Source organism: Hoplias malabaricus, chromosome 4 (assembly GCF_029633855.1).
Source record: "Hoplias malabaricus isolate fHopMal1 chromosome 4, fHopMal1.hap1, whole genome shotgun sequence".
In the NCBI taxonomy this organism is placed as follows: Eukaryota; Metazoa; Chordata; class Actinopteri; order Characiformes; family Erythrinidae; genus Hoplias; species Hoplias malabaricus.
Genome location: NC_089803.1, coordinates 15453002 through 15474299, shown reverse-complemented (window position 1 = coordinate 15474299; position 21298 = coordinate 15453002). Strand labels below are relative to the sequence as shown.

The window sequence follows — 21298 nt, the reverse complement described above, 5'->3', positions numbered from 1 at the left end:
AACCTTGCAGCCACAGCTCCATTCAGCCGCCTCACCAATCTAGGTCCAGAACATGGCCCATTCAGACTAAATGTCTCCCCTGGGATGCAGTCGAAGCTCTGCCAGATGTGGGAGGTTCATCTGCCAAACATTCCCAGCAAACGCTCAACACACGTTTAGGCCTGCCAGGTCTGTCCATCATCCTCCCCCGCCATCTGATCCAGCTCACCACTAGGTGGTGATCAGTTGACAGCTCAGCACCACTCTTCACACGAGTGTCCACAACCTATGGCCACAGATCTGATGATACAACTATAAAGTCAATAATTGAAATGCGGCCTAGGGCAGAACAATGGAGTCCCCAAAATGAGTACTCTCCAGCACCCCCTCTAGGGTCCCCAAGAATGCCAGTTACTCTGAACTGCTGTTCAGTGCATAAGCACAAACAACCATCAGCACCCTTTCCCCAAAGGAAGGCGCAGGGAAATTACCCTCTAGTGCACTGGGGTAAACCCCAACATACAGGCCCTAAGTCGGGGGGCTATGAGTAAGCCCACTCCTGCCTTAAGCCTCTCACTCTGGGCCACTTCAGCATGAAAGAGCATCCAGCCCCTCTCAAGGAGATTGGTTCCAGAGCCCATACTGTGTGTTTAGGTGAGCCCAACTATATCTAGCTGGTACCTCTTAACCTCACGCACCAGCTCAGACTCTTTTCTTACCAGAGAGGACACATTCCAAGACATGTTCCAAGAGCCAGTTTCAGTAACCGAGGGTCAGAACGCCAGGGTCCCCACCCTTGGCTGCCACCTGATCCACAATACACCAGACTCGGATTACTACTTCTCCCACAGGTGGTGGGCCCATGGGAGAGTGGACCCATGTTGCTCCTTCGGGCTAAGCCTGGCCGGACCCCACGAGTAAAAGTCTGACCAGCAGGTGCTTACCGAGGAGCCCCTCCCCCAGGCCTGGCTCCAGGGTGTGATCCCATTAATGCTGCTTTGGGCAAGGGAATCTGTGTACCTGTTATATTTTTCAGCTGGCTTTAATATTATGCTAATTTGTGTATCATTAGTTGTCATTGACTCAGTGTCATTTACTCAGTAATCACTCCTCAAACTCTTAAGGATTTTCTCTCTTTCTTCACGTGATGGAAGAGTCAACTACCGTGGTGTTATAATTCAGATTGTGTAATGTTTATTAGAGATTGTGCTACTGTGTCATAACGGGAGATTCAGCTACTATGATGTCATAAAATTTGACTTGACTAATGTGAAGTCATAATGGAATACTTAGCTACTGCAATGTCATAATGGGAGATTCAGATACTGTGATGTCATAATTAGAGATTAAACTCATGTCATAATAGGATATCCAACTACTATGTAGTCATATTGCAGACTCTGCCATGTGAAGTCATCTTGGGTGAACAAGCTAGCATGTCATTCTTTGAAATTCAGCCACTGTGATGTCACAAAATTATGCTAATGTGATAGCATGATGGAATTCTTAGATACTGTGATGTCTAAACAATCCTGCCCCTCTCAGATTAAGGACAGCCTTCAGTCGAACTCCAAACAAACCTGCAGTGAGATCATTGCTGGCAGTAAATAAGTCTGAATGATTAGACTGAGAACTGAATGAAATTTGTCACTGAAGGAATGTGTTTCTAATCTAAAAGTTCAGTTTGCCATCACAGATGCAGCCCCCTGGACTCAGAGGAGCTCTGAAACTCAGAAGGACTCCTCTGGCGAAGGCAAATTCATCATTTGAATGAATGGAGCAGTGTGGCCTTGATCTTAAGTGAGGGAGCTTCTCACACCCTGCAGAACTTGACCACACAATATCTGAAGACAAGCATCAGCATTAAAGACGTTCTGTGTGAACTGGGTTTGTTCAGGTGGTAGGGCATCAGTCTGTGATTCAGTCCAGACCAGTTCATATACAGGGTGAAATGTGCTCCCTCACTTAAGGACAAGGCCTGTTTCTCGTGGTTGGAATGAGAGCACAAGCAGACCAGTGGCTACACTGTGACACTGATTTTATTGAGTTACCAGTTAATAACCATGTTCAAAGACCTTTATCTCACCAAGACACTTCCTTATCTCATATAATTGTACTAGAGAGGGTTCTTAGTTCACTGGAGGCCAGTCCTGGTCCTGGAGCCTCTATGTCCTGCCCTGGAGCTGTGTGTCTGCTGCACCTCCCTGCCACCCTACTACCCTATAATAACTTTCCTAATTTAATCTGTTAGTGTGTGACTGTGCAGTTTCACATCCTCATCTCAGCACCTGTGGTAGGTTTCACTGCAGCAGTGAAGACTTTGACTGAAGGGGGTTTTTGTATGACTCTGATTCACTGTGTGAACACATCACCACTACTGTGGTAACTCTGACAGTAATAATCTTCTGCATCTTCAGACTGGACTCCACTGATGGTCAGAGTGAAGTCAGTTCCAGATCCACTGCCACTGAAACGAGCTGGAAAACCAGATTGGAGCTGGCTCGCAAATTTAATCAGGAGTTTAGGAGCTTCTCCAGGTTTCTGCTGATACCAGTGTAAGTAGTGGCCATATGAGCTGTGATAGTGCACTGCCTGACTGACCCTACAGCTAATAGTGACTGTGTCTCCTGGAAGAACAGATTTCACTGCAGGAGTCTGAGTCACAGTCACCTGACCAGCAGACTCTGGAAAACAGACATGAAGGAGACCTATTTTACACAGTTATATAAATCATATACATAATATTTTAAAGAACCTCTTGAGGACTTTCTCCAAACTGAATCTGAAACAGAGTCTGACCTGGAGTCCAGAAGATCAGTGTCCAGATGAAGATGGGGATTAAAGTCATGGCTGCTGTGGGTGAAGGAGTTTCTGGATCAGCTCTCAGTGATGAAGTGTTAAACTCAGGACTATAAACACTCCCAGAGCACTGAAGCATGGAGCACTCAGTGCAGCGTGTCCTCTGTCAATGCAAAACACCTTCAGAATAGAACAGAACCAGAAATCTCACTTCTCTTAATCATCTATTTTATCCTTCTATTCACTACAAACCCTGATCAGCCAAACCATGACCTTCTTGGTTCTATAGGCATTGACCATTTTGTCAGCTGCACTGACCATACAGTTGAACTCTTTAGTTCTACAGTTACCTAGCCCCTTTACATCTGTTTTTTAATTGTGAGGGCCCCCACACAACAGGTGAGATTTGGGAGTGTACCCCAAATTTAAGTTGTGCTGAGCTGTTTACTGGCACATAAGGGACTAAGAACTAAGCAAAGAACACCAAACAATAAACATAAGCAACACAGAAACCTGACGACTTGAACATGAAACATAGACTGAGGACTGGCAATGTGCTACTTGCGGGTCTGACAAAGGCTATTAAAAGACACTACAGACAAGAAACACCCGGGAACTAATCAAGACACGTGAGTAATTACATGACAGGGGAAACAATCTAGAACCAGACACAAGATGTGAAACAGTCACATGACAAGGGGAGCATGAACAAGAAACAATACAAAACAGAACACAAAACCAGACACATGTTACATGTACTCGCTTGATATGCAGGGTTTTTTCCTCCCCAAAGCTCAAGATGTTTCCTGCCTGCTATTTTCCAGACTAGTTGCTAACTAAAATGATACTCATCTCAGCTGAACTGTTGAACAGCTGCTTAATGAAGAGTGTCAGTCAATGGATTGGACACGTGTGGATGTTTCATTTGGGTAAATGACGTATATGATGAATTGAGATGGTGTTTGAGTGTTTTTGATTGTGGTATATGTAATTAAATGAAATTTGTGTTGTTTGTTTAATGTGTTGTGTATGGTATTGTACTGTAATAGAGCCATTGTGGGACGTAAGACAAATTTCATAGAACTCTGACAATATAAGTGTATTTTATAATAATGTGTTGTAAACAAGTATTACGGAGCAGGACACTAAAGGGCTATCGAGTGTGTGGTGGGTTATTAGTGTAGTGAGAATATAGTAAAGTGATTCATTCTTTTACTATACCTTTGTTTGTTTGTTTTGATTATTTACATGGTCATTTTTTGTGGTGTATATACAGTTGTAGTGTTGATCCATATTAATGACATCTGTGCTTTAAAATTATTTAAGTACCTATTTTGTGTCTGAAGCCACAAAAGTGGGGAATACCAGCGGTTCTATTTATTGGGGAATGTTGAAAGAACCCAACAAACCTGCAGTGAAAAAAGCACTGCAATAAATACCTCTGTTGTTAGACTGAGAATTAGAAGAAAGATGTTAATGAAGGATGTGTTTCTGTTCAAAAAGTTCAGTTTTTGTTGATCTCTGAGTTTTGCAGATAATAAATGTGATGTATAAATCTTTATGTGAACACAGTTTCTTATCTCATACTTCCTGATCTGAATGGGGATCATTCTTTTAAAAAATAAGACATTATCTGCTCTATTTATCCTTCTTGAAAACTGAACTGAAAACCATAAACATGACTGAACATGAAATGACTGAACAGAAGTGAACTGCCAGCAGGGGGATTTCATGTTGTTCAGTTGTGACTCAGTTGGCCTGCAGGGGGTTCATTAGTTCAGTGGAGCCCAGTGCTGGTCCTGGAGACCTTAAGATCTTATGTGCTGCATCATTTTGTGTTTTCCCAGCTCTACACAGCTGACCCAGCCCATGAGGAGCTTGTTCATTTGTTACTTGGTTGTGCTCAGTGAGACAATGCAGGAAGAATGTGCACAGTGTGGGATCTCCAGGACCAGGATTGGTAACGTCTGCACTAGACTATCACTAATAAAGCTAAAGCAGTGACTGAACTGACCAGATTATTTCACTGAAAACACATTGTAGTTCTTTGTAATATGTAACTAAGCTATAATAACTTTCTTAATTTCATCTGTTAGTGTGTGACTGTGTAGTTTCACATCCTCAGCTCAGCACCTGCAGTAGGTTTTACTGCAACAATGCAGTCTCTGAATGATGTTTTTATATGACTCTTCACTGTGTGAATAAATTCTTGCTGTTGATATAATGGAAACAGCTGTTATACAGCTGATAATGACTGTGTCACCTGGAAGAACTAACTGCTGGAGTCTGAATCACAGTCACCTGAGCAGTGGATCCTAGAAATATTCACAAGAAGATAGAAATACAAAAACATATTAATGGGAGAAGTATTCAGCTCTGAATCATCTCTAAAAAGAGGAGTCTCACATGAGCTTAAAGTCTCCACGCTTTAGTGCTGTAATGCTCCTGTGACTGAATGCAATTCACAGCAATGAACCAGTATCTAGTGTAGAGTCTTACTGCAGTAAAGGAAGCTAAACGCTCTTTTAATGCCCTTCATTTCACAAAAAACCCTGGATGGACAGGTGCCTGTAAACATTTAGACATAGAGAGTGTAATGTCCATGTTTAAGAGCACACTGAGTGTAATCTGACCTGGAGTCCAGAAGATCAGGGTCCAGATGAAAATGGGATTAAACTCGTCTTCTGGTGGTTTCAAAGTGAATAGAAGAGTTACAACAAGAATCAGGTTCTACTGAACGACCAGCAGGTGGCGACTGTGCTGAACCGATGACGTTTGAGTTGTGCAGCTGGAGTAAAGGAGGTTTTTGTACAGCTCTGTTTCACTGTGTGAGCACACAGCCACTGGGGCAGTGCAAGCTGTGACAGTAATAATCTCCTGCATCTTCAGACTGGACTCCACTGATGGTCAGAGTGAAGTCAGTCCCAGATCCACTGCCACTGAAATGAGCTGGAATACCCGATACTAACTCATTTGCTTTCTGAATCAGGAGTTTAGTAGCTTCTCCAGGTTTCTGCAGATACCAAGCCACAGGCTGGTAGCCCAAGCCCTGATGCACTGCTGGGTTTGTTCTACAGCTGATAGTGACTGTGTCTCCTGGAAGAACCGATTTCACTGCAGGAGTCTGAGTCACAGTCACCTGACCTGCAGACTCTGGAAAACAGACATGAAGGAGAACTCTTTTACACAATTATATAAATCATATAAATAATATTTTAAAGAACCTCTTGAGGACTTTCTCCAAACTGAATCTGAAACAGAGTCTGACCTGGAGTCCAGAAGATCAGGCTCCAGATGAAGATGGGGATTAAAGTCATGGCTGCTATTGGTGAAGAAGTCTCTGAATCAGCTTTCAGTGATGAAGTGTTAAACTCAGGACTATAAACACTCCCAGAGCACTGAAGCATGGAGCACTCAGTGCAGCGTGTCTTCTGTCAATGCAAAACACCTTCAGAACAGAACTTCACCACAAATCTCACTTCTCTTAATCATCCTTCATTTATTATAAACACTAAGCAGCCAAAACATTTGAAATGACCTCTTAAAAATACACTCTTACCAGTAGCATTGCTGTGTCTGATCCATTCATACCAGCACAACACACACTAACACATCATCACCACATCAGTGCCACTGCATCTTTGAGAATGATCCACCACCTAAAATCATATCAGTAATCATTTGCTTCTGAACATTGAAGAACAGGGTGAAAGTTGGCAAACAATGTGTGCAGAGCAAGAGCAACTACAGTCTCTAACTGTAGAAATACCACATGTGCACATGTGGCCGTGCAGCTTATACAATAGACAGTGTATGTTTGTGGCTTTAAAATCATTGCTGACTTGTGAATAATTCACAATGTAATTTGTTCTTTTGTCATTGAATTAGTTTCTTTACTCAGTAATCACTCCTCAAACAACAACCTAAAGTTTTTCTCTTTTTTGACAGGATGGAAGAAACAAATACTGTAGTGATATAATGCAGACTGTGATACGTTTTTTCAAGATTGTGCTACTGTCTCAAAATGGGAGTTTCAGTTACTCTGATAAAGCCATTGTGATGTCATAATATTTGTCATGTCATAAGATTAGATTAATCTGAGGTCATGATAGAATACTGAGATGATGTGATGTCATCATGATTATCCTACTTTGTTATCTTAATGGGAAATGTAATTATTGTGATGTCATTTTGAATAATGCCTAAGAGCATTCTTACTGCCCTTCACTTCATGAGTAAATGCTAAATCATTATTGACATTTCTCTCAGCCAACGAGGAATTTTTTCATTGAAACTTATGCATTAATACTTGAATGTTTTTTTTTTTTGTTTTTTTTTTTACTATGCATCAAATAAAAAATGAGCAAAATAATATTTGTATTACAATTATACCTTACATGACATTACTTGGTGCTGCAGCAGGTAGTGTCGATGTCACACAGCTCCAGGGTGCTTAGGCTGGGGTTGTGGGTTCAAGTCATGCTCCGTGTGACAGTCTGTAAGGTGTTTGGTGTGTTTTCCCCATGTCTGCATGAGTTTCCTCTGGGTGCTCCGGTTTCCTCCCATGGTCCAAAAACGCACGTTGGTAGGTGGATTGGTGACTCAAAAGTGTCCCTAGGTGAGAATGTATGAATGTGTCACCCTGCAAAGCACTGACTACCCCTCTAGGGTGTGTTCCTGCCTTGAGGCCAGTGATTCTGGGTATGCTCTGGACCCACCCCCACCCTGAACAGGATCAGTGCTTACATATGATGAATGGATGAATGAATGAAAATGCTTTAAACTTATTTATACACCTAATAGATATATTCACAGAACATTAAAATAGACAATCAGAGTACACAGTAAAATGGTGACAAGTCATTTTTACATATCTAAAATCACCCTTGAAAATCTTTTGAATGACATGGAACTGAAGCATGATCCTGTTGATATTTCATTTTCATATTTCTGAGGCTGAATATACATGAAGCCTTAGGTTGTTACCCCTGAATTCCGGTGTCTCTGGGGATTAATGTGAGGTGCTACAAAGGACAAATTCTGTTTCTGTCTGTCATCCACAAGAGGAAAGTTTGAGAATATACATATTAAATGAGAACAGTTCTCAGTTCATAGATCAGACAGTGGCTGTATAAATACTTAGCAGACACAAGGAGAACATGGAAACTTCACCCAGAAGGGACTTGAACACAAGATCCCAGCACTGAGAGGCAAACATGCTAACCACCAAACCACCATGTTGCTCATATGACCATGCTTTAGCCAGCAGCCATAGCACCTTAACATCAGAACATGCTAATCCACTGAAGGTAGCAGGTGTGGGCCTGGCCAGTGCTTGGGTGGGAGACCTTCAAAAGCCTGGGTGGCTGCTGGAGGTGGTTTAGCTGGGGCCAGCACCAGATTCTGATTCAAATAGGAGTGTTACGCCAAGGTGTAATCTGCTAGAGTGGTACATTTCTGTCCCCTTAATCATCCCCTTCTGAGAAACCTGGCTCAGTCCCTGTCTCTCGTACCTCTCTACCTAATAGAGATGTTTCGTAAATGCAGTCCTTTCCTGGATCAGGGCCTTGTCATGGTGGCTCTCAGGGTCTTCATCGGAGATGGTTACGATCCTTGCCTCAAACTCAAAGCTCTTCGGACCTCTCGCACGATAGGTTTGACCTATGTATGTGGTTTCGTCAAACCTGCGCACCATCTCCTCGTACACCGGGTCGTCAATGACCAACATACGAAATTCAACGTATGGCAAACTTTTCTGCCGTTCCTCCAGCATTCTTATGTACTCCGCTTTAGGGAGAACGTAGGCGGTGGCCATTAACTTGAACCACCACTTCTGCCGATGAGCCGTTCTCTTTGGCTCCAGAGGCATTGCCTTCAATGTCCTCTTCACCTGGTCTAGGCTGTGTGGCAGGAGTTGGAGCACACTGCTCTGTGCTGGTGCTCTCAGTGTGGCCATGAAGTTGAACACCACCACTTCTGCCGATGACCCGCTCTCTTTGGCCCTAGAGGCACTGCCTTCAACGTCCTGCTGCTGACTAGTTGAAGGCGTCTCCTCCATGATGCTGCTCTCAGGGCATTCATCGAAGATGGTTAAGATCCGTGCCTCTAAGATCTCTAGACCTCTTGCACGATAGTATTGTCCCATGCATGTGTTTTTGTTAAACACGCGCACCATCTCACCGTACTCCGGGTGATCCAAGACCACCACACGATACTCCACGTGTGACAAATATTTCTACCGTGCCTCCAGCTGTCTTTTGTACGCCGCTGTAGCGACAGCATAGGTGGTGATGGGCTTTGTCGTGCAGCCTCTTTTTGTTAGATCGTACCAGTTCGAAGTCCTCCTGGCGGTGCGCAGACTGGTACCAGGCTGCTCAGAGCTGACGTTGCTGTCATCAACCTCATTGGATCCAGAGGTTGATGCAGCTACTGGGGCACTCTCTGTGTTCAGAGGGGTATGGTCTGAACTGTGCTGGTTTGCCTTCAGCAGGCCAACACAGATATAGCCATCTACCCCCATGTTCAAGGAAGCATCCTGTTCGTTGTGTGATTTCTACAAATTCAGAAGGAAAAAAAAAAAGTTTAGTGAAAATGGTTCATTAAAAAGGACCAATTAGGGTCAGTTAATAATAATAGTAATTAATAACACTCATTTATTCATTGTCTTTAACCCATTATCCAGTTCAGGGTCCCATTAATAATTAATAATAATAATAATAATAATAATAATAATAATACATAAAATACAACATATACATTTAAATTCATGTGATGAAACATTAAAACCAAATACAGTAAATGTAATAATTCTCAGTACAATTTAATAACAATGTTATTTATATCCTTTTACATTTAAAAATTAACATAAATATTGTTATTATATTCCATATACATTCTTTATTTAACTGCATAATAACACTTTTATTAAAAGAGGAAACAGTTTAAAGTTTAATTTTATCCCTAAAACAGAAGCTTTTTCTTCATTTAAAAGCCCTTATTTTCCCGAAGGACTAGTAGGCCTCTTTACTGACACTAAAGCCCCATTATTAATTTTACCGAGGTGTGATGAAGGAATGAATATATGATGTAAACAGTTCCTTGTACATTCGTGGCCGTTCTATTTAAAGTAATACGATCACATTAAACCGACTGCAGCTCTTTCAAACGGTTATTTCACTCTCTAAAGCAGAGTAGAGCTAGTTAACCCTGTAATTCTCCAATAAATCACTGAACTTACTAGTGATGTGTCGGTCGCGAACGAACCGGTTCAAAGAGCCGGCTCTTTAAAGTGAACGATGAGAGCCGGTTCCCGTCTAAGACCGAGCCATTTTTTCTAATGCTTGTCATTCAACCAATCAGAGAACAACAAGCAAAGGTACCAATCAGCGAAGGGTTATACCACCAAGCAGGGAGGGGAGGGGTGGGTGGCATAACAGAGAGAGGAAACCGGATCAACCCCTCCGAGCTGAGACACTTGGTTTTCCTGAATGCCAATCTGCCTTCCAAAAAATAGTTAAAGAAAACGTTAAATCAGTTAAATGTTTGTTGACAGTTGTGGTTGTTTTAATCGCTACCGTTGAATGCTGCTGTTTTGCACTTTGCAGACTACTTGTTTATTTTATTTCCCAGAAATGGATGATTATTTTAATTTAATAAGCTATTTTGTAATACCTACCTTTTGGGTTCCATTGGCTGTATTTCAGAGTTTACAAGTGATTTTTTTATTAAGGTGTTTAAATAAAAATCCAGTTATTTATACAATTGAATGTGTGAGTGCAGTCAGTGAGTTATTACAAGACAGCCATAAAAACAATTGGCCACTGCAACACTATTTATTATTTTTAATATTGAACAATAATATTTTGTCCATATAGTCATGTAAAATGTAGGTAATATTGTTCTGTACCAGTGGAAATAAGTGGTAAAACAAAGAGCCATTTAGGAGCCGAAAGAGCCGGCTCTTTATGAAGAGCCGAGCCAAAAGAGCCGGCTCCCCAAAAAGAGCCGAAATTCCCATCACTAGAACTTACTCTTCCCCACATCCAGGAAAAGCCACCGGGTCTGAGCTCCGGTGGTGGCCAAAGCCAAGGCGTCCCTCAGCGTGAAGGGGTTGAAGGTGTTGAGCAGCTCCTCCTCCACGGTCTTCTTTGAGAGGATGCTGGTTTCCACAACACGCTCACTGACGGGTAACAACAGCCAACCTTTCTCCATTGTCGACTTTTGTGATTCTGAGTGAGCCGTTATAACATTCCGTTCCCCACCAGCAGCCAATCACATTCCTCCTTTTCCTCACTTCTAGAAGGTTCGGTAAAGTTCAGGAACTAATGATGTGTCGGTCGCGAACGAACCGGTTCAAAGAGCCGGCTCTAGTAAGTGAACTATGAGAGCCGGTTCCCGTCTAAGATCGAGCCATTTTTGTCTAAGGCTATTCAACCAATCGTTGTCATTCAACCAATCAGAGAACAACAAGCAAGCCACAGAGGACACTGCAAGAAGAGTTCCCTCAGAGGATTCAATGCTGGAAGTACGGTTTTATCTTATTGTAGCGACATCAGTACCCTACGAAAGAATCTTTTAAAAAACTGAGCAGAGAGAAGAAACCGGATAAACCCCTCCAAGCTGAGACAGCATTTGAGATTTGGGTGGGCACCACGACCTACTGCTGCAGCAAAACAACCCCCTGTAGGAGGGACTGACCCTCTAATTGGCTGCAGCACTAAACGATGGAGAGCTAACTCCGGCTGTTGATCGGCTACATAACAGTGACGACCAATGAGAAGCGTTCTCGGGGTCCGTGGAACACAGTGGTTGTTATTTCAGAAAACGAGTTTAATTTTGTTTTGTTTTTTTCACTGTTTTGCCTCGACATGTTTAACCACGGAGGTAACAAAACGTAGAAGGCGCGGTGTTTTTAAATGGAGTCAGGGGGTGCGCAGTTAGACACTAAGGTTTAAAGGTGTTTTAACGGTGTTATTTGTTGTTGAAAGACCTCTGAGTGCGTTCTGTGTGTTAAACAGTCACTGCGGTAAAGTTGGGTTCATATTCGACATTCGTAATTCCGCTTTTTTTCGCCAATTATCAAACGTATATTCATCGGTACAGTTGCAGATTCCTAATGTAACAAAGAAAACCAAATAACGACATCCATAACCTTTATTTACTAAACTGTACTTGCTGAGATTAAAGCAGAAACGCAGCCGATCATCGCTGTTTTTGCCCCTGCGCCCAGCTCCAGCGTTAGGGACCGTCGCACAATTAGAATAAATGTGTAGTGTTTAATGTTAATGTCCAAATATTAATCTCTTTCCTTATTGTACCTAATGATGTCACATCAACTTGCAAATGTACACACTTTTATTGCTTACACACTAAGGTTAATTTTGGTGAAAAATTGTTATTATTTATTTATTTGTTTTTTGTTTATTTTTAATGAATTCAATAACCAAATAAATATTAAAAGTTATGGAACCAAATGATATCAAAAACAACCTAGAAAAGTACAGATAGTTATTCTTCACACTTTACTAGGCTTATTTGGATGAAAAATTCAGTCATTAATTGCATAATGATTAAAAAAATCATATAAATCTATTAATCTCTCATTTTATTTTATTTAATCCAATCCTACACGCGTTTAGAAGGGATGGCAGTTAGAAAAATCAAACCTATGGTTACCCTTTTTAACGAAAATGTCAGTGCATTGCATCATTATTTTTATAATGATTACCATATGATAACCATATAAATCTATTAATCTCTTACGTCATTGGACCTAATGATGTCAAACCAACACAGAACGGTACAGATATATATTCTTCACACATTACTAGGCTTATTGTGATGAAAAATTCAGCTCACTCTCCAGCAATCACCAAGTGCCTTGAAGCTGCCCCTACACTGAAGTTCTCACGGACTCCTAACTATTATCACCAGTAGATTGACCAGAGGAGGATAGGTCACTCCTTGTGAGATTTGGTTCCTCCCAAGGTTTCTTCCTCAGCTGAGGGAGTTTTTCCTTGCCACTGTCGCCCCTGGCCTCACTCACTTGTTTTTCTTTTTTTTTACATTTCATGTCAAATCTTTGTCTTACTGGAATTCTGTGAAGCTGCTTTGTGACAACATCAGTTGTAAAAAGCGCTATACAAAATGTATTTGATTTGATTCTTTAGATGAACTGTAGGATAACTTCCAGCTTCAGAAAGAGGGGCCAGATCCAACATATAGATTAAAAAACAATGTGCAGAGTAAAGTGTACAGGATAAAAAGATTTCTGAGCTTTATGGCAGAAGGCCAGATGCATCTTGCCACGTTCCAATTCCTGGAAAATACACCTAAGCTAAGAGAGTATGTATGTGACCATTTTTGCTATTTTCACACTAATGTTAGTGGATGTGTGAAATGTGTGTATAAGTGACTGGTGTTTTTTCTGTGCTTTGCAGATGAGTAAACAGCCTGGTGATGCAGAAGGTGGTGCCAAGCACGCTGGCACATTACCTGAAAAATGTTGCTGAGTTCATGGGTTACGTTAAAGAAACCCCTCCTCCCACGTGCCGCCTCAAAAGAGTCTCCCTTATAAACATCACAAGGGAGATAAAAGGCATTATAAGAAAACAGAGACGGTCCATGGTAGTCCACCAAATTAAGGCGAAGAACCAAAAAGACTTCAAAATCATCTCCAAGGCTACACTTTTAAAGTGCAAAGAAGAAGCCAAGAAAGAGATTCCGCATATTCTTGGTAATGGTGCTTTAATTAACCAGCTTAATGCACTTTTCCGCACTGGCGATGCAAATTTTCATCGTTTGCTCTTTTTGTTCACAGAGATTCTTACTGAAAAACGCTCAATCAAGCTGCAGCAGATGTTTTATGGTTATTTAGTGGCCTACCTGTCCTATATTTATGGACACAGGACAGGGCTGTACCAGAACTTAAAAGTGGAGGAGGTAGTGCTAGCTAAACATGATACAAAGAAAGATTTGTAGCTCATAAAATGTAAGCATTTTCTTTAATTTCCTACCATCGCCATTAGTTCCTCAGCACATCTGTTATGTGTTTTTGTTTTTAGAAAGTGTAATTTGTTTAGATAAAGGGATAAATAAATTAAGGGGATCTCTGAGGATCTGGCAACCCAGTTTTGATAGATCCTGGACCGGTTTCGAAGAAGCTGTTTTGATCGTTCTGGCTTTCCTGTTACTTGTTTCTACTCTTATTTCTGCTTTTACAACTTACTAACCATCCATAGATCTATTTTATAGATTGTCTCCACAGGAAACTTTATTACAGAGGCACTAAAACTGCCACCGGCCCCTGGAGTAACGTTTCTGGTGTAAGTTCCTAAAATCAACCAAAAGTAGTAAGTACCTGCAATACCATGGCTACTACTGGCTGCTTTGCCTGCTCAGAGTGTGGCATGTTTAGTTTAACTCCCTTTTCCACCTCTAGTGATAATGATAGTGGTTGTGTTTGTGCTAAGTGTCAGCTAGTTAGCTCTCTGGTGGATAAAGTGGACCAGCTAGAAGTGCGCATCCGGAGCTTATTATTATCAAGGGATAAACAGCGGGATTCAGTGTTAGCAACTCCAGGTGCCTTAGGGAGAGTTAGCACCCCCTCGAATCCGGCGTTAGAGCCCTCACTGCAGGGTGAATGGGTGACGTCTCTGCAACATAGCCGGACAGCTAAGACTGATACTAACGCTGAGGCCAAAGCTAGCCCAGCGGGACACCATGCTCCTCAGATTCGCATGTCAAACAGGTTTGCCCCGCTCAGTGAAGCACCTGCTGAGGAGCCTGTTAAGAGTGCTCTGGTTATACGAGACTCTATTGTTCGACACGTGAAATTAGCTACTCCTCTAGGGGCGCCGGCAGTAACAGTTAGCTGTTTATCGGGAGCCAGAGCGCCGGATATTAGTGGCAACCTTAGACTGATAGCTAATAGGAGATATTCGAGGATAGTCATTCATGTAGGGGCCAATGATATTCGTCTGCGGCAGTCTGAGGTAACTAAGGGTAATATTAGAGAGGCGATTAAACTGGCCCAGACGATGTCCGATGCCGTAATCTGCTCTGGTCCCATACCAATGCGGCGTGGCGCTGAAGCCTACAGCAGACTTTCGGCATTAAACTGCTGGATTTCCAAGTTGTGTTCTGAAAATCAAGTGGGCTTTATGGACAATTGGTTACGTTTTGAGGGCAAGCCTGGTCTTATAGGTAGGGATGGTATCCAACCCACGCAAGAGGGTGCTGCCTTACTTTCTTGCAGCGTAGCACATAGTCTTTTAGTTAGTCAGCAGAATAGTGTAGACAGCTGCTGACAAACCAGAGCCGGGACCAGGCCGCAGACAGACAGGCTAAACCAACCGTCTGCGAACTGCCTTGAGGCGTCACCTAGGTTCAACTGTATTGAGACTGTGTCTTTCTCCCAAACTAAATGTCAAAGTAGAAAAGCAAAATCAGCCTGTTTCAGCAACCTAATCAATATTACCAGCAACACCTCAGAACTAAAATGTGGGTTACTCAACATAAGATCACTAAACTCAAAAGCAGTCATTGTAAATGATATCATAAGTGATCATAAATTCAACGTTTTCTTTCTCATAGAAACATGGGTTAGACCCCCCTAGATTATAATTATGTACATAGCCCAAGATTATCAGGCAAAGGAGAACCAGAACTTAAAAGTGGAGGATGTAGTGCTACCTGAACATGACACAAAGTCGTCGTCATTACTTCCTCAGCACTGTTATGTGTTCTTTATTTGCTCTCTTACCATTTGAACAGGTTGAGACGCACAAAACAAACAAAGCGTTTGGTGTCGCCCAGCTCCTCCTCACAGCTAAAGAGTTTGGGTGGATGACAGACTACATAAAAGTCAGGCAAATGCTGATGGGAAATGTTACTTCCAAGTACTACTTCTCAACTTCAACTCTGAATTCCTGCAAAAATCTAAATGAATACATGCAAGTGGCTTGGACAAAGATGAAGCTGCCAGGGAAGCCCACATTCACAGACATAAGCAGCTCCATCCCCCCCTACGCAAGTGAAGCATTGTGTGAGCAGGACTATCATAACACCACATTTTTTTCCCTTCTCTCCCCTAATGACCTGATATATTGTCATCCTTTACAGGCTAGGAATGCCCTGGGACCACAGGAAAGAACAAAAGTATCTCAGTCCATGTGTCATGACCTCGCCACTGCCAACAAGTATTATGCCCTAAATGTGAGTGTTCAAAAGGTTGCTGAACATAGGTCATGGTTTGAAAGCCTTGCGGAGGGTCCTGAAGGGTCCTGCCGTGTTGGCAGAAGAATCCGGAGTAAAACAGAATCAAAAAGGAAAATGCACAGGAAAATTCCAGAAAAAGACAGAGACGTGAGGAAGAAGAGACAACAAGTGAAGAGGAAGCCAACATCAAATACCAAGAAAGTGGTTCATCGCATGAAGAGGTATGTCATACTGTGGTGCGCTACTTCATAAAAATATGAAAACCTAATTCTACACACTGTCTCATAGCCGTTTTTTTTCCCCTCAATTAAATGAAAAGCTGTGAGGAGGAGCAGGAGGAGGCAGAGGAGAAGGAGGAGCAGCAGGAGGCAGAGGAGAAGGAGGAGCAGCAGGAAGCAGAGAAGAAGGAGGAGCAGCAGGAGGCAGAGGAGGAGAAGGAGGAGCAGCAGGAGGCAGAGGAGAAGGAGGAGCAGCAGGAGGAAAAGGATGAAGGAGGAGCAGCAGGAGGCAGAGGAGGAGAAGGAGGAGCAGTAGGAGTCAGAGGAGAAGGAGGAGCAGCAGGAGGCAGAGGAGGAGGAGGAGCAGCAGGAAGCAGAGGAGAAGGAGGAGCAGCAGGAGACAGAGGAGAAGGAGGAGCAGCAGGAGGCAGAGGAGGAGAAGGAGGAGCAGGAGGCGGAGGAGGAGAAGGAGGAGCAGCAGGAGGAAAAAAATGAAGGAAGGAAAAAGCCCCTTAGGAAAATGGTCCCTCGTGTGGTGCTCCAAAAGACTGCAATTTCACCACTAAAATTATCAGGTGTGTCACCAAGGAGACTTTGGACTAAGAAACATTGCCCACAAAAATCCAAAAATGAGAGAATGAGAAAGGCTGTGAAGAGGGCCCTAAATTATTAATTTTGTATATAGTTTTACATTATTCTTTTTCATGTTTTTGTGTGTTTTCCATTGGTTCGTTAGTGTTTGTGTTTTTCAAAGTTCTGCCTATTTTAAATAGTTTTTCTGTTTCACTTGTTCAACTGATGTCAGTGTGAGGTGTTTTTTATTATTTTGGTGAAAGTATTGATACAGAACCAGAGGACATATAAATTATACAGTACTCTAAAATCTTGTACATTGTATAGAGTTTTTAAGTGTAGCTCATTCATTCATTTGGTACACACCCGAGGTAAAAAGCTGGCATTGTCTTGCAGAGTTTGAGTGGTGTGGAAGGAGACGTGTCTGCCAGACAACAGGGTCAATGTACTTTTTATACTACTATTTTATTATTTTAGGGTCAATGTGCTTGCTGTTATGGGAGGGACATCTACAAAAGATGCAGTACGGAGGATAAAGGGGAGACTTTTCTCCAATGGCCTTGCTATGCAAATGAATTGGACAGGACTTGGTGGAAAGCTGGCCTTTAAATCAACTGAGAGAGAGAGAGGACATTAAGTTGTTAAAAAGTTTTGTGAATTTGAATGCAGGTTCAGAGTCTTAGCATTTTTAACTTAATACACTTCAAAAGGAGTACAGAATACTATAAACATGAATTTGTCTTAAGTGTTTAAATGACAGTTTCCTAATAGATTTACATGTCATAATGTAATTTATGAAATGTGTTGTTGTTATATAAAAGCACTGTTGTATATATAAATAAAACAGACAGAATACACCTTTCTGTTTTATCCCTGATTTCTGGAAGGTGCAGTGTATCTTGCTAGGGTGTCTCTAGAAACTTTGTTGGTATTTCTAATAATTCTTAGGGTGTTGCTAAGTACTTCCTTTGAACCCTAAGTTGTTGGTATGCAATTACTGTTGTATCTTTTGTTTATTGCTAGGGTATTTTTGTGTAGTTGTCATGGTAACTAGGGTGTTTCTAAGCTGTTGATGGTGGTGGAGGAAATAAGTACGAGTATTAGGAATTGAAATCTAACAGAGCATTTGCAATCAGAAAGTAGTTTATTAACCTTAAGGTGGTCAACACACAATAGCACAGAGCACTATGTGAATGTGGACAAAGAAGATGTTTTCACAGAGAGTTTATAAAGGTAGTGCATACGTCATAACCATAAGATAATCACTCTTAAGTTTCTGCAAGTTTAGTGTCCTTAGAGACATCCCAGTTTGATAAACAAGATGAGGGACAGAATGTTTTGTTCTGATAAAGAGCTGCCCTCGAACTGACCTGACATACACTTAGTTTGTGAGTTCTGTTGACGATTAGAAATGAATATACAGACAAAAGAAGCAGACGGTCTTTAACAGAGACATATAAACATTTCGGGCGGCACGGTGGCGCAGCAGGTAGTGTCGCAGTCACACAGCTCCAGGGGCCTGGAGGTTGTGGGTTCGATTTCCGCTCCGGGTGACTATCTGTGAGGAGTTGGTGTGTTCTCCCCTTGTGGGTTTCCTCCGGGTGCTCCGGTTTCCTCCCACAGTCCAAAAACACACGTTGCAGGTGGATTGGCGACTCGAAAAGTGTCCGTAGGTGTGAGTGAATGTGTGTGTGTGTGTCTGTGTTGCCCTGTGAAGGACTGGCGTCCCCTCCAGGGTGTATTCCCACCTTGCGCCCGATGATTCCAGGTAGGCTCTGGACCCCCCGCGACCCTAAAATTGGATAAGCGGTTACAGATAATGGATGGATATAAACATTTCCGTTACAGATAATGGATGGATATAAACATTTCCATTACAGTCCCCCCTTGTCTCTAAGGACACTAAACACATACAGAAACTCTAGAATCTGCACAAGGAAACTTGTATTACTACACAGAGGTTAAAAGAGGAAGAAAATATATATGTTTGTTTGTTCAAGTTCGATAAAGGAGGTGGTTTTAAAGGCTTCTGTCTCATTATAGGAACCTTTTTGTAAAGCTAAGAAGATGGATTGAGAATGGAGAATGGGGATTTAAACGTTCCTGAATGAATTTGCTGGTAAGATTATAACTAGTTGTGTCTAAACCAGGGGTCGGCAACCCGCAGCTCTTTGATCCCTTTGATGCGGCTCAGCTTTTGAAAATAAGTATTATTTTTTAAAATGTAATTAAAATTTATTTTATTTTAGTTTGTTCATTTTCAAAATGTAATTCTATGAAGATTATGGCGATGTGGTGATTGACACATCTAAAATATTTTAATATTTAAAATATTTTTGTCGCCAACCCAACGTCTTTTTTTCAGAGTTAAAATGTTTTGTTGCATGCAGAAATGTTATTTCATTTTCCCTGCAGTCGTTCGTTGATTTCATGAATGTAACACAGTATAGTTTGTTTATACATCACACAAAGGCAACAAACCCTGTTATCTGCAGTGTTATTTCATTAAAAATTTCAAAAGGGTTTTGTGGCTCCCAGTGTTGTCTTTACTGTGTGAAACGGGTCAAACGGCTCTTTGAGTGGTAAAGGTTGCCGACCCCTGGTCTAAACCCATCCAAGCTTTATTTACTTCATCATATGTATTTTCAGAAAGTGAAGACTCAACAGGATCAGTGCTGGAATGTGGCATTAGTGAACATACAGTGTACGTGTCATGTGCGTTACCAGTTGTCTTCACTGTGAAGCTTGCATATTGCCAGTAAACATTTTGACTGTAGTCTATGAACCTTTCTGTAGTCTCAGGTTTTGCTTTCACCGTCATCCAGATGGACGCTGTCAGGACGATGCAGGCGAAGATGAATGCTGTCACCTTGCAGAGGTTGAACAAGATGTACATTTTCCTGCCATGGTGAATTTGTTGTGTCAATTCTGGGGCTGGGGCTCTTGCAGTGTGAGATGTGGACCCACGTGTCCCTCTCAGCAACCTTCACTGCAGTGTGAGTAGTCAGGAGCACCTGGAACGGTCCTTGCTAGCGATCCGCTTTCCAGTTCGCCCTCATGTAGACCTTAGTCAGGATCCAATCCCCAGGCTTCACCGTGTGTCCTGTAACTGCTGGGCTTGGTAGAGATTCTCTCACCCTCCTGTGCACATCACACAAAACAGAACACAACGTTGCACAGTATTTTTGCATGTGATCGTCTTCCAAGGCCAGTGTTTCACTTTTGGGAGCACATCCTGTATTTGGCCGACGGCCAAACATTATCTGGAAAAGGGAGAATTTCGTCCTGGACCACACTCTTTGTCTCAGACTCATGCACACCAGCGGCAGGGCTTCCACCCGATTTAGCCCTGTTCCTTGATACACTTTGATCAGTTTTTGTTTTATTGTGTCACTTGCTCTTTCTACCGCCCCTGCACTCATAGGGTGATAGGCACAGTGTTTGTGTAGTGGCATGTCAATTACTTAGCTGATGTGTGTTAAAGATTTGAAAACACGTCAACGATCACAAGCACATATTTCTTTTTCAGACGTGGTGTTAATTCAATAAAATCCATTTGTAGGTGATCAAAAGGCATGTCAGGTTCTGGATGTCCATGTGTGTGTTCATATGAAATGGCTCCTGTTGAGTTTACATTCAGAGAGGTGAGACACTTTTGAAAAATTTAGTGAGAAGCCTTTTACAAACCACTGTAGATTTACTGCGTCTACCATTCCTCCCAAGGTTTCTTCCTGACAGGGAGTTTTTCCTTGCCACCGTTGCCAATGGCTTGCTTTTTGGGGACTAGTCTGTGGATGCTGCGATGGACCTTACAGAGAATTTTCTTCATAATTTCGAAATTCTTATTATAGTAAATGGATACAAGTGAAAACATCTCTTTGTCTCCTTTGTCACAGTTCAGCATTTTTTTCTCAATCACATTTAATGAACATTAATGGCCCCACTATGCATGAAAAAAAAAGCAAGTATGATGAAGTTAACAGCTGCTAATAAGTTAACCAATGTCTTAGCAATGTAAAATATAGTGGCGGTTTATTTAACAAATAAAAGTATAAACATGTTTAGTTGAACTCAAGTCAATTGTTTACACGTAGAGATGTGTGATTAGCTCATGAAAATACAGCTCTAGCTAAATTACTGGTATGTCTATCCATTTCTTTAGGTATTTTATATTTTTGTGTGTACCTGTGTCCCAGAGATGAACGTGCTTTGGTCTGAAATGTGCATCTCAGCCCAAGAACAAAAGCAAAAGACCTTGTGAAGATGCTGGCTGAAGCTGGTAAGAGTGTGTCTTTATCCACAGTGAAATGAGAACATGGGCTGAAAGGCCACTCTGCCAGGAAGAAGACATTACTCCAAAAGAAACATAAAAAAGCCAGATTACAATTTGCAAACGCACACAGGAACAAAGACCTTAATTTTTAGAGACATGTCCTGTGGTCTGATGAATCTAATATTGAACTGTCTGGCCATAATGACCATCGTTATGTTTGGAGGAAAAAGGGAGAAGC

General features: G+C 41.9%; 1 protein-coding gene and 1 gene segment (V, D, J or C); one reads left to right on the top strand and one right to left on the bottom strand.

Annotated features, from left to right (window-relative positions):
* Positions 1 to 5316: 5316 nt before the first annotated feature.
* On the bottom strand, positions 5317 to 6961 carry LOC136694794 (immunoglobulin kappa variable 3-15-like). The segment is given in 3 exon segments: positions 5317 to 5931; positions 6047 to 6209; positions 6338 to 6961. Coding segments are annotated over 3 exon segments (525 nt in total).
* Positions 6962 to 10829: 3868 nt separating this feature from the next.
* LOC136693703 (uncharacterized) lies at positions 10830 to 17605 on the top strand. Of its 11 annotated transcripts, none has more exons than XM_066666834.1 (6): positions 10834 to 10964; positions 12948 to 13122; positions 13218 to 13513; positions 13598 to 14102; positions 15553 to 16217; positions 16316 to 17605. In XM_066666834.1, exons 5-6 carry the CDS (start codon positions 15625 to 15627, stop codon positions 16707 to 16709), a joined length of 987 nt encoding a protein of 328 aa, XP_066522931.1. In that variant the 5' UTR covers positions 10834 to 10964; positions 12948 to 13122; positions 13218 to 13513; positions 13598 to 14102; positions 15553 to 15624; the 3' UTR covers positions 16710 to 17605. The 11 variants fall into 11 exon arrangements, with proteins under 11 accessions (XP_066522932.1, XP_066522931.1, XP_066522930.1 ...); XM_066666833.1 differs by lacking the exon at positions 10834 to 10964 and adding an exon at positions 11208 to 11302; XM_066666832.1 differs by lacking the exon at positions 10834 to 10964 and adding an exon at positions 11209 to 11420.
* Positions 17606 to 21298: the final 3693 nt, after the last annotated feature.

Coding starts and splice junctions, on each gene's coding strand:
- LOC136693703 (XM_066666828.1), top strand. CDS start 15,478: ATGACACAAAGTCGTCGTCATTACTTCCTCAGCACTGTTATGTGTTCT. Junction 16,218..16,315: donor GTGGTTCATCGCATGAAGAG/GTATGTCATACT, acceptor TTAAATGAAAAG/CTGTGAGGAGGAGCAGGAGG.